The sequence below is a fragment of the Crocuta crocuta genome, unplaced genomic scaffold, assembly GCF_008692635.1.
Source record: "Crocuta crocuta isolate KB4526 unplaced genomic scaffold, BGI_CrCroc_1.0 scaffold99, whole genome shotgun sequence".
NCBI classification, from domain to species: Eukaryota; Metazoa; Chordata; class Mammalia; order Carnivora; family Hyaenidae; genus Crocuta; species Crocuta crocuta.
The window spans coordinates 3,303,918-3,317,931 of NW_027551560.1; the positions used below are offsets into that span (position 1 = coordinate 3,303,918).

General features: G+C 37.1%; 1 protein-coding gene across 2 annotated transcripts in view; it reads right to left on the reverse strand.

Annotated features, from left to right (window-relative positions):
• Window positions 1-14,014, reverse strand: part of AGTPBP1 (ATP/GTP binding carboxypeptidase 1) — a 155,512-nt gene that overhangs the window by 56,432 nt on the left and 85,066 nt on the right. For both annotated transcript variants that reach the window (XM_077749493.1, XM_077749494.1), the window contains one exon: window positions 10,287-10,999. In XM_077749493.1, coding sequence (XP_077605619.1) covers window positions 10,287-10,999 — 713 coding nt within the window. The remainder of the gene's footprint in view (window positions 1-10,286; window positions 11,000-14,014) is intronic.

Consider the following 14,014-nt stretch of genomic DNA (forward strand, 5'->3'; position numbering starts at 1 on the left):
GTTCAGAATTATCTCTAACAATATCAGTATAATTTTTACTTCAGAATAAGCTAAGAACCTACTCTGACAAAAAACTAGAAGTTGTCAGGAAAATATTAAATGGTATGATAGTTAAACACAGGAAAAGAATTAAAGAAGTACAACTCTAAATTTATTTTTAGTTTTATTCTACAAAAAATAACTCTTCACTGACAAGCAGTCTATCAAGACAAAGACCCAGTATCAAAGGATAATAATATAAATCCTTGATTTACATTCAATGTCATAACTTTCAAATGCCAAATTCTTTCTAAAGAAACATTTTTAAAAAGCTATTATAATAATAAAGTCCAAAATTTATATCACCCAGACCTTTGACAATAAAAGAGATAGCACTCACATGTATTCAGATATACCATACCAAAAAAAATGTGAATATTCAAGTATGGGTGAATGACTAAATAAATCCTAATTATAGCTATTTGTCAGAAAACATCCATTTGTCAGAATAATTTATTAAATAAGGCTGAAACATACCACAACTGTGCAAAAATTAACACTTCCTAAAGTTTGGGTTTTTTTTTTTTTTTTTTAAAGGAAAATGGTATTAACAGACTGATACAACCGCTCAATCCTACAGTAGTGCTCCGTAATATAACAGGGTCAGAAGGGCAGGGCCAGCCGCAGGTTGGCCAGGTGCAGCCGCGAGCTCTTTGATAGTGTTGTGGAAAACTGCAGAGCCCAGGCTCTGTCCGGCCTATAAAAAACACTTAATATTAAGTTATCTGCTGCTCCTACTAAGATTTCTACTATTGTCTCCATTCCATAAGTACTTGGGTTTTCCCTGAGCCATTCTAAACTTAATATAAAGAAATCCAGTGTTTTGCTTTCCTTATTTTGCTTTCACCACAATTCTTTCACCTATATTTCAAAAGTTTCTGGACAGGCAATATATTGACATGGAGCAAAAAATCATATGCTACATAAAAGTATAAAATGGAGACTCTCACTTTCCATACAAGCCATATTCTCTATTCATCCAGTTAACTACTTTTATTACTCTCCCTTCACAAGCATTTTACAGCTTTTTTCATCAGTGCATAAAGATCTTTTTTTAATCACTGTATAGTATTCATAGATAAGATATACCCTAATTTATTTAACTAGTCTGATTGGTGGGCACGATGCCATAACAAAAAACTTTCAACCCCATTTTACAGATGTTCAAATTATGTGTGTGTATAATGTATATAAATTATCAATTCCTAGATGTGGGATTACTGTGTCAAAGGAAATAAGTACTATTAATCTTGACAGACCCTATCAGGATGCCCTCCATCAGAGGTACTATCAATTTGCAATCCCATTATTAATGTATAAGAGAGCCTGTTTATCCACAGCCTCATCAGTAGAATGTGCTATCAAACTTCTAAATTTTAGGTAATTTGATATGTGGGAAATGGTATCTCAGTACAGTTTCTTTTGTTTTGAGAGAAGGTGAACATATTCCTGTGACTAAGAGTTACTGTATTTCTATGGCGTATTTTTCCTTTTATTTTGATAGAAGTATTTTTTAAAATACCTTAAATGCTTTTTAAAACAATGCAATACGGACTATATTTTACAATAAAATGCAGCTAGATAACTTTTTAAAAACATACAGAAAAATGGAAAGTAATATCAAAATGCTAAAAGTTATTACCTCTGAGGAATGAGGCAGAGTGTCCTTTCTTCTTCTACTTTTTCTCATGTTCTAATTTTATGGAATATAAAAACAGGAAAAATGTACCCAAAAATGATAAACATATTTTAAACTCTAAGAGATCAGTTTCATTTTAATTTGTAAGCCAACTTAAGCCAAAGATATGGATTCAAGTAATCATCAGTCTGTGATTACAATTTAAAAAATTTTAGTATTTTTAAAAAATTTATATCCAAGTTAATTAGCATATAGTGCAATAATGATTTCAGGAGTAGAATCCAGTGATTCATCCCCTACATATAACAAACACCTAGTGCTCATTCCAGCAAGTGTCTTCCTTAATGCCCTTGTCCATTTAGCCAATCCCCCCACCCACAACACCTACAGCAATCCTGTTTGTTCTCTATATTTAAGTCTCTTATGTTTTCCTTCTCCCTGTTTTTATATTGTTTTTGCTTCCCTTCCCTATGTTCATTTGTTTCGTATCTTAAATTTCACCTATGTGTGAAGTCATAAGTTTGTCTTTCCCTGGCTAATTTCTCTTAGCATAATACCCTCTGGTCCCATCCACGTTGTTGCAAATGGCGAGATTTCATTCTTTTTGATGGCTGAGTAATACTCCATTGTGTGTGTGTGTGTGTATGTGTATACATACATACCACATCTTCTTTACCATTCATCTGTTAATGAATATTTGGGCTTTTTCCATACTTTAACTATTGTCAATAGTGCTACTATAAACACTGGGGTGCATGTGTCTCTTCAAAACAACACTCCTATATCCTTTGGATAAATACCTAGTAGTGCAATTGCTGGGTCATAGGGTAGTTCTAGTTGTAATTATTTGAGGAGCCTCCATACTATTTTTCAGAGTGGCTGCACCAGTTTGCATTCCCACCAGCAGTGCAAAAGGGTTCCTCTTTCTCTGCATCCTCACCAACAACTGTTGTTGCCTGAGTTGTTAATGTTAGCCATTCTGACAGATGGGAGGTGGTATCTTATTGTAGTTTTGATTTGTATTTCCCTGATGATGAGTGATGTTGAGCATTTTTTCATGTGTATGTTAGCCATCTGGATGTCTTCTTTGGGAAAGGGTCTATTCATGTCTTTTGCCCATTTCTTCACCAGATTATTTGTTGTTTTGGGGGGGTGTTGAGTTTGTTAAATTCTTTATAGATTTTGGATACTAATCTTTTATCTGATATGTCATTTGCAAATATCATCTCCCATTATGTTGGATACCTTTTAGTTTTGCTGATTATTTCCTTCACTGTGCAGAAGCTTTTAATCTTGATGAGGTCCCAATAGTTCATTTCTGCTTTTGTTCCCCTGGCCTATGGAGACATGTTGAGTAAGAAGTTGCTGTGGCCGAGGTCAAAGAGGTTTTTGCCTGCTTTCTCCTTTAGGATTTTGATGGTTTCCTATCTTATATTTAGGTCTTTCATCGATTTTGAGTTTGTTTTTGTGTATGGGGTAAGAATGTGGTCCAGGTTCAATCTTCTGTATGTTGCTGTCCAGTTTTCCCAACACCATTTGCCAAACAGACTGTCTTTATTCCATTGAATATTCTTTCCTGCTTTGTCAAAAATTAGTTGGCCATACGTTTGTGGGTCCATTTCTGGGATCTCTATTCTGTTCCATTCTGTTTTTGTGCCAGTACCATACAGTCTTTGTAATACATCCCAAAGTCTGGGATTGTGATGCCTCTAGTTTTGGTTTTCTTCTTCAAGACTGCTTTGACTATTTGGGTTTTTTTTCTGGTTTCATACAAATTTTAGGACTGTTTGTTCTAGCTCTGTGAAGAATGCTGGTGTTATTTTGATAGGGATTGCACTGAATACATACATTGCTTTGTACAATACCAACATTTTAAAAATATTTTTTCTTCCAATCCATTAGCATGGAATATTTTTCCTTTGTGTGTGTGTGTGTGTGTGTGTGTGTGTGTGTGTGTGTGTGTATGTCTGTCTTCCTCAATTTCTTTCACCAGCTTTCTATAGTTTTCAGTGTAAAGATTTTTTACCTCTTTAGTTAGGTTTAGACCTAGGTATTTTATGGTTTTTGGTGCAATTGTAAATGAGATAAATTCCTTGATTTCTCTTTCTTCTGTTTCATTATTAGTGTATAGAAATGCAATCACTTTCTGTGCATTGATTTTATATCCTGTGACTTTGCTAAATTTATGAATCAGTTCTAGCAGTTTTTTTGTATAATCTTTTGGGTTTTCCACATAGAGTATCATGTCGCTTGCAAAGACCAAAAGTTTTACTTCCTCCTTGCCAATTTGGATACCTTTTATTTCTTTGTGTTGTCTGATTGCTGAGGCTAGGACTTCCAATACTATGTTGAATAACAGTGGCAAGAGTGGACATCCCTGTCATGTTCCTGACCTTAGGGGGAGAGCTCCCAGTTTTTCCCCATTGAGGATGATATGAGCAGTGGGTCTTTTGAATATGGCTTTTATGACCTTGAAGTATGATCCTTCTAACCCTCCTTTCTTGAGGGTTTTTATCAAGAAACGACGATGCATTTTGTTTGATGCTTTCTCTGCATCTATCGAGACGATCATGTGGTTCTTGCCCTTTCTTTTATTACTATGATTTATCACACTGATTTGTGGGTATTGAACCAGCCATGCATACCAGGTATAAATCCCACTAGATCATGGTGAATGATTCTTTTAATGTATTGTTGGATCCAGTTGGCTTGTATCTTGTTAAGAATTTTTGCATCCATGTTCATCAGGGAAATTGGTCTGTAGTTCTCCTTTTTAGTGAGGTCTCTGGTTTTGGAATCAAAGTAATGCTGGCCTCATAGAATGAGTTTGGAAATTGTCCTCCCAATTCTATTTATTGGAACAGCTTCAAAAAATAGGTGTTAACTCTTCTTTAAATGGTTGATAGAATTCCCCTGGAAAGCCAACTGGCCTTGGACTCATTTGTTTGGGAGATATTGTATTACTAATTCGATTTCATTACTGGTTATGGGTCTGTTCAAATTTTCTATTTCTTCCTGTTTCAATTATGGTAGTTTATTATGTTTCTATAAATTTGTCCATTTCTTCCAGATTGCCCAATTTGTTGGCATATAATTGCTCATAACATTCTATTATTGTTTGCATTTCTCATAAATGTTTACCATTGTTAGATCTTCTTGGTGGATAAATGCCTTAATTATGATATAATACCCTTCATCTCTTGTTACAGTCTTTATTTTAAAATCTAGATTGTTTGATATAAGTATGGCTACCCCAGCTTTCTTTTAGTGACCACTAGCCTGAGAGATGGTTCTCCATCTCCTTACTTTCAATCTGAAGGTGTTTGTAGGTCGAAAACTGGTCTCTTGTAAACAGCATATAGATGAATCTTGTTTTCTTATACATTCTGTTACCCTATGTCTTTTGATTAGAGCGTTTAGTCCAGTTACATTTACAGTGAGTACTGAAAGATATGAATTTATTGCCAGTGTGTTACCTGTAGAGTCAGAGTTTCTGGTGATGTTCTCTGGTCCTTTCTAGTCTTTGTTGCTTTTGGTCTTTTTTGTTTTGTTTCATCTTTTCTCCCCTCAGAGAGTCCCCCCTGAAAATTTTTTGCAGGGCTGGTTTAGTGGTCATGAACTCCTTTGGTTTTTGTTTGTCTGGGAAACTCTTTTATCTCTCCTTCTATTTTGAATGGCAGCCTCGCTGGACAAAGAATTCTTGGCTGCATATTTTTCTGATTCAGCACATTGAATATATCCTGTCACTCATTTCTGGCCTGCCAAGTTTCTGTGGATAGGTCTGCTGCAAAACTGATCTGGCTTCTCTTTTCGGTTAAGGACATTTCTCCCCCTTGCTGCTTCTGTAATTCTTTCCTTGTCTTCATATTTTGTGAATTTGACTATGATACACCTCGTTGATGGTCAGCTTTTGTTGAATCTAATGGGAGTTCTCTGTGCTTCCTGGATTTTGATATCTGTGTCTTTCCCCAAGTTAGGAAAGTTTTCTGCTATGATTTGCTCATGTAAACCTTCTACCCCCTTTTCTCTCTCTTCATCTTCTAGTACTCCTATGTTTCGGATGCTATTCCTTTTTAATGAGTCACTGAGTTCTCTAATTCTTGTATTGTGCTCTTTTGTCTTAGTTTCCCTTTTTCTGCTTCATTATTCTCCATAATTTTGTCTTCTATATCACTGATTTGCTGCCCTACTCCATCCATTCTTGTCGACATGGCATCCAATCGAGATTGCATCTCAACTACAGCATCTTTAATTTAGTCCTGACTAGATTTTACTTCTTTTATCTCCACAGAAAGGGATTCTATGCTTTTTTCAACCCCAGCTAGTATTCATATTATCATGATTCTAAATTCTAGTTCAGACATCTCAGTTATATCTGTGTTGATTAAGTCCCTGACTGTGATTTCTTCCTGTTCTCTCTTTTGGGGACAATTCCTTCTCTTCATCATTTTGGAGAAAGAGAAAGAATAAAAAAAATTAAAAAGTTAAAAACAACATGATCATATAAAGGAAGGTTGATGCTAGATATGTTTTAGTCTGGTTGTTGAAAGAAGCTTGATAGAATAGAGAAAAAAGGGAAAGAAAAGAGAAAAAAAGAATGAAAAAATGTTTTAAAATGTATACAATAAAATAGAATAAAATTAAATGAAGTAAAATGGAATAAAAATTTTACAAAAATATACAGTGAACATTTTCAAAAATGTTTTTATAAAAACAGAAAATAAAAATACATTTTTTATTTCTGTATCCAAGAATAAGAAAAGAAAAAGAGGAAAAAATGAATAGATGGACCAGCAAATAGAATGATATCCAAATGTAATTACAGCCAGCTTAACCTAGAGTCAAACTATGAAGTACTTTACAGTCCATACACTAAGCAGGGGGACAGACTTTAATTGTCCTCTAGGACTTTGTTGGTACAGTTGAGCAGGTCTTGGTGTAATGGCTCCATTCTCCATCAGGTGGCACTCCTTAGCTTATTGGGGTGGATCAATGTAGTGTGTATGCGTGGGTAATGCACTGATGAGGTAAAAATGGCATCACCCAGTTTCCCAGTCTCTAGCACAAATCAGAACCCTGTGCTCTCACTGGCCAACCATCAGGCACCTCTCCTTTGTCTCCAGCTTTCGTCCACACCCTACTTCTACACTGTCCATGACCAAGCCTTCAACCTGCCAGGCAGCACCTCTCTCCTGAATTTTATCTCAGATGGGCTGTGTTTCCAAACCCCTCACTTCTGAGGACACTGTGGCTTTGACCTGCTCAGACCCTCTAGGGAAGTGTTTCGCTGAGCAATGGCCAGGTGCTGGCTTGCTCCCAGGACCACTCGCACGACCACACTGCTGCAGAGACTCAGAGACTGCGTCCAGTGCCAGCCTGACCCCAGAAAAGTTTGCCCGATGGTGTAGCAGCTGTAGTTCAAAGGACTGTTGCAAATCATAACACGCAACTGGTACAAGGCTTCACCACACCCTAGTGTCCTTGGTCAAGGTGTTCTCCGGGGTCTGCTGGGAACTTTTCCCATGGGGAGGCCACACAGCCTCCACCCAATGTCCTCCCAGCAGGGGAACTGACTCTCCCCACACGGCCCGAGGATCCCTCGGACCTCGCTGTCTGCTCTTGGGGATTCATCCTTCTCACCAGAACACTGCCAGGTACTGAGGTGCAGAGTTGGAAACTCCCCTGTTTATAGAGTCCTAATGGTATTGAAACCCTCTCCTTTCTTCTTTCTCCCTTTCTTGTTCACATCCTTGTGGGTGCTTCTACTCTTCCTTTCCAGGTGCTTTCAGGGGGAGTGCTTTTCCTGTACTCTCCCCCTGTCTCTGTCCTCTCTCTGCAAACAAAAACAGCTCCAACAGCTCCCTATCCTCCACAGCTTCCCTCTCCCCCAGTTCACGTCTCCACGCTGTGTACCTGCCAAGGTCTGTGGCTCAAGTTATGCAGACTGTTGTATTAATCCTCAGATCAATTTTCTAGTGTGCAAAATGGTTTGTTGCTGATCTAGTTGCATTTTAGGGCTGATATGCAATATCCACCATCTTGGCCTCTCCCGACAACATCCAAAACTTTTTAAGTATTAATGCACTATCTACATTGAGATATGAATATTATAATGGGTTTTCCCCCTTCCAAATGAGATGGAGAAATTTTTAATGAAGTTTTATTCATTTACTGCATTATTCTAAAAAGATTAATGAGTGAAAGTTCAGTGATAATCATAAAGCAGAAACTCAAAGTAACAAAAACATATTTTCACCAAGTAACTTTAAGAAGTCTAATGCTTCCTTTTTCTGAAAATTATGAACAGTAAATCCTTATTAATTTTGATATTATTGACTGTGTCACTGCATTTGAATAAGGACAGGCCTAAAAGTTGGCAAAAATTTACAAAATGTTATCATTTGCTCAAAAAATAACTTATAGAAGACTAGGCAAATAAGCAAACAGAAACAATATTCTCAATGTAGGATTTTTTTAAAAGCAGCATTTCTGACTACTAAGAAATCTTTATTATCTGGCTGATGTTGCATATTTTATTGCAAATACAGAACCATAAAGCCTTCAGACTATCTAGCTAGTAGGGGTAAGCAAGCTTTTCCTTACGGACCAGTTAGTATATATTTTCACTTTTGCAAGCCACATAGTCTCTACGACAACTATTTAACTTTGCCATTGTGGCACCAAAACAGCCATACATAAACAAATAGAAATGGCTGTGTTCCAAAAAAACTTTATTTATAAACACAAATACGAAAGTCATAAAATTTTCATGTGTCGCAAAACTGTTATTTTTCTTTGGATTTTTTTGAACCGTTTAAACACATAAAAACCATTCTTGGCTTGTGGGCTGAACATAAACAGGCTGTGAGCTGTATCTGACACAATGGGCCATAGTTGGTTAACCATCATCAAGGTGAATGACAATCAAACTTTTTTGATCATGACCTAGAAGAAATGCATTTTAAAAATAACAGCCCTGGGGCACCTGGGTGGCTCAGTGAGTTAAGCATCTGACTCTTGATTTTGACTCAGGTCTTGATCTCACAGTTCATGGGAGCCCTGCATCAGGCTCGATGCTGTCAGTACAGCCTGCCTCCCCCTCTCGCCACCCTTCCTCCACTCACGTTTGCTCCCTCTCACTTGCTCTCTCAAAAATAAACATTAAAAAAAATAATGGCCCTGCACACACATAAGCACACACACAAGCACACACACCCTCAAAACAAAGGTTTGTGAAATAATACTTTGCTGTACTACATGTGACACAGTTATTTTCTCTTCTAATACTGGATATTAATGGGTGTCAATCCACAGTTTGAAATTAGTATCTAGAGAAATTAAATTACTTTCCTCAAACATACACACACCGAATCAGTGGGACAGCCCAGTCTAGAATCTAAATATTCTGACTTGCTTTTCAGAGTACCCCATACTGCTAGGCCACACCACACTAACTCATCACTCTTATCAAGTCAGAGCCACTGGTTCAAGTATGGCTGCTACACGCATGTGTTCTTCCAGTCTTAATGTCACTTGAAGGAACAAATGCAGCCCCCCACAGTTCCTGTGGGCATCTCCTAAGGAGAAACTGAGAAGGCCAATAGGAGCAGGACAAACTTTGTCCCCATCACTGCAACTGTTCTCAGGGCTACAACTCTGAAGGGTACAGTGTATGATGCAACCAGTGGATGCCAGGGCACATGCCCACTCCCACACGTCGTTCCAGCAGAGTGAGTCCCTGTTCTGATGCTATGTTGTATGTGATTCCATACCTGTGGGTCAAGGAGCCAACCGGCAGCATTAAACATATACTATGTTGCCAAGTAAGAATGATTAATTTATACTACACACTAAATGCAAAAAAATTAATAAGATACAGTTGTTGCTTTAAAAAAGCCTTATAGTCTAAGGAAAGTCAAATGCCCACCACAGTGTCTCCCTTTATCGTTACATACTATACTTGTAACAAGCGCATATACATGTTTTAGGTACTAGTAAACCAACATCACAAAACCCTAATCGTAATCACTGAAAATAGTCAAGTGGCAACACAAATATGTTTAAGTGCCAAATATTGCTAGTTGGCAATAATTAATACTATTTGTAATTTCTAAAATTAATTGGCAAGATTTAAGAACTATAGTTACTGTTTCTATGAATCCCAAATTTTCAACCTTAGTATTTCTAATTTCAATTTTTATAACAAAATAATGTCCACATCTTCTTCAATCCTATATCTAAATCAAGTTCAAATTAAAATCAAATTACTAAATATGTATTATTACTAATATTTATTGAAAGATTAGAAAATAATCTGTACTTTCAGATTCCATCTAAATAAAAAATTTCTAAATTTCTAAACTTCTAAATTGTCCCAGAGTCAGGTTTATTATGCTGGCTTCATCTGAATAAGTAACAAGCTTAGAAAATAAAGTAACCCATAAGGACAATTTCAAAACAGTGCAAAAATTTCCAAACCAGGATAAAAAATTACAATAACTTTAATTCAGAGTACTTTTCTTCCTAAATACCCAAAGGAGTTACTTAAAGTACATCTTATATTCTGACAATGGTCCTGTTTAAAAGAAGGAAGAAATCTGAAACTCACCTCTGTACACCATAAGGTCTTTCTAAGATAGGTTCTTTGAATGGAGGTGGAATGTGACCAAAATAATCAGGATAAGCCACCTCTGAATATTCTGGGACAGACTTTGTATTTTTCACAATCTCAATATAGAGATCTGAGTCGTGGAGTGTGGGTCCATCTGAGACTTCCACTGATGTTTGTTCCACTGACGAAGTAGACTCTGTATCTTCATCATCCTCAGTTTCAACTCCAGTACAACAAAGCTTCCCTAGCTGAACTGTTCTTCCCTCAAACAGAACATTTCCACAAGCAGCCATGTGTGGACAAGCTTTAGTGCATGTAAGGACAGTAAGAGGGAGACTGTAGTCCTTCTTCACTCCTGTGGTAAAACCCGGGGCTGTCTGAGAAGGAAGGTTCTGCAATGTAATTCGGTCCAATGCCTTCACAATATCGTTGTTTAAGCCCTGGGTGGAAGAAATAGTTCTATTTTGATCACCCGGCTGATGTGATGTTCTGCCATCATCTTTCATATCTTCTTTTGCCAGATCCATACAGGTAGGTTTCTTATCACCTTCATCTCCTTTAGGAGACACATTAGCCTTCCTTACAACTCCTTTTCTTACATTGCCTGAATTCCCAGAAGCTTCCTCTCCTGCTGTAGGCACAACAATAGGGCCACGTACTTTCCCCTCAAATACAAAAGGCTTTGGTTCTTTGGAAATTAAATCATAGTCCTTTGAAAATGAAAAACAGAAACAAAACATACAATCCTTTAGCTGTAAATATTAAACTGTATTAACAAAATTAAGACTATATTCATTGTACATGCTGCTTCAGAATCTAACATTTGAAAATTATAAAGATGGACAAAATAGAGTATGTTTAAATTTTACTAATAAAAGACAAAATATTTAGCCACAAACTTCATCACACTTATTTTAATTTTCTATGATAAAAATAATTCCTATATGTAAGAGAAATATGGGAAATCTTACAAAAGTAGAAAGAGATGGAAAGCATCCAGACTCCTATTAAAGAAAGCACAATAGGGGCGCCTGGGTGGCTCAGTCAGTTAAGCATCTGACTTCAGCTCAGGTCATGATCTCAGTTCATGAGTTCGAGCCACACGTCAGGCTCTGTGCTGACAGCTCAGAGCCTGGAGCCTGCTCTGGATTCTGTGTGTGTCTCTCTCTCTGCTCCTTCCCCACTCACACTCTCTCTGTCTCTGTCTCTCTCTCTCTTAAAGATAAATAAATATTTAAAACAAACTTTTTTTTTTTAAAAAAAAAAAGGAAGCACAACACCTGAACTGTTACTTCAATAACTAGAGTGTCTGTTTTGTACAAAGCAATGTTTCAGGCGCTTAAGGCCCATTAGCTTAAAAACAAAAACAAAACCTCTTCCCTCTTGCTGCTTATATTCTCTGATAGCAGGAAAGGCAAGGACTGTCAGCACAAGTAATAAACATGACGTAAATATATAATATGGAACGTTAGTAGGCTAAAGTGTTATAGCAAGAAAACTGGGGAGTAGGTAACTGTGGATGGGGACTGCCAGAGGGAGGAAAATGGGCTGCAATTTTAAATGCCATGGATTAGGGAAGCCTCACTGAGAAGATGATATACAAGCAAAGGCAGAAACGATTTCCATCCACAGGCCCCAGAGAAGAAGGATGCCTGATGAATGCAGAGAACAGCAAGGAGGTTAGATGCTGGGACAGAGAAAGAGCAAGATGGATTCAAAGATGTAAAAGAGGACCAGATACTGTACGTCTGGCAGGCTGTTGTAAGAATTTTGGTTTTTACTGTGAATGACACTGGGAGTCAGTGGAGGGTTGAGGGAAGAGGAATGCCATAACATGACTTACACTGAGAAAACAAAACAAAACAAAATAGAACCTGTAAGCATTAAGTGTCTTAACCACCTGTAGTACAGGGTTTCTTAACCACAGGGGTAAGGCATTTGATCTAAATAATTCTTCTTTGTTTGGCTGCGGTTCTATGTTTCAGGGGGTGGGGCTAGCAAGACAGGGGGCACTGCCTTGTGCATGGCAAGATGTCCGGCAGCCACCCTGGCCTCCCTCCTCTGCATACACTAGATGTCCGTAGTATCCTCACCCATTTGTGATCACCTAAAATGTCTCCAGACATTGTGAAATATCCCCTGGAGACAAAATCATCCCAGTTGAGAACCACTGCTCTAGTGCCCTTCTGAGAACAGACTAAGGAGGGGAGAGTAGAAGCAGAGGACAAATTCAGAGTCTGGGCAAGTTGGTAAGAGGGGATTGGATTCTAAATGCACGGTGGGGCAAAAATGACATTATCCTGTAAAAGACCAGATATGGGACAGAAGGGACAGAGAGGTATCATACATGGTGCCCAAGTGTTTGCCTGAATAAATGAAAAGCATCAGGAGTTTAGCTCTGAAATGTTAAGGGTGAGCTATTTGTATATAGTCAAGTATGTAAAGTAGGCAGCTGGACATATATGAGTCTAGAATTCAGAAGAAATGTCCATCCAGAAGATTTAAATCTGGCAGTCATTAGCATATAGATATCATTCCAGGCCATGAGACTAGAAATCTTCAATGGAAAGGACTAGAGAAAAGGAGAAGGTAAGACTGAACATTGGGTCACTATAATCTACAGAGGTTGAGGAGATGAAAATAAAACTTTAGAGGAGATGGAGAAGAAAAAAACAGTGTGGAAAGACAAACACCAGGAAAGAAAAGTGTCCTGGAAACCGAGTTTAAAAAAAAGATGCTGCTGACAAGTAGCCTTTTCTCTTTTTATACTTACAAAAATAGGGATTTTGGGGGGGTCTATATCTTATATAGACTCTACCAAAGAAATACACCACAACTGATTTAACCTTTATTCTACTTCTGGGCATTAAATCTTTTATCCAACAAAGGACTTAAACACCTTAACAAAGTATATATTTAAGCCATTTACAAAATTTTGCTATTATAAAGAAGTCTGTAAAGAATATCTTTTTGCATAAAAGTTTTTGTTTAGGATGATTTCCTAAGCACTGAAATGGAATTACAGGGTCATATACTATAATCCATTTTAATGTTTAATACAAATTGTTCAAATACTCTCCAAAAATATTTATCTTAATGAACATTCCCAGTAACTACATATGAGACTATCTATTTCAACTGCTCTCTTCCTTGCCAACATCAGCTACTATAGTTTCAAAACACTTTTCCAAAAGGGGCAGATAAGAAGTACTGTCTAATGCTATTTTAATTTGAATTTCCCTATGAGAAAAGCAAAAAAAATTTCTATACATCTGTTAACTGGTTAACTGGTTTAATTCTCCATAGGTAATTTATTTATTCTTGAAATAAAGGGTTTTTCTTATACTGCATAAATTCCTACATTATACACACACGTACATGCACACATGTGCACATGCACACACACACACATACACATATACTTATCCTCTATCTAACCCATTTTTACAAATATTTTTCTGACAATTCATCTTTTAATTTTAATTTCTTTACACACATTATGTGGTAAAAATTAAGAATCTTTTCCTTTGTGATTCAATCTTTAAATACCCACTGCATATACACCAGGGACTTGAGGACAATTCACTCTTGGCCCCTGTACCAGGTCTAAGCCAAGGAGACAGTGGAGGCACAAAGGAGGTAGTAGAAGTAGGTGGTTCTCCATTAAAAGTGTTGAAAGGATGTAAACTTACATTTAAAAACTCTATTGATTTATATAGACTAAC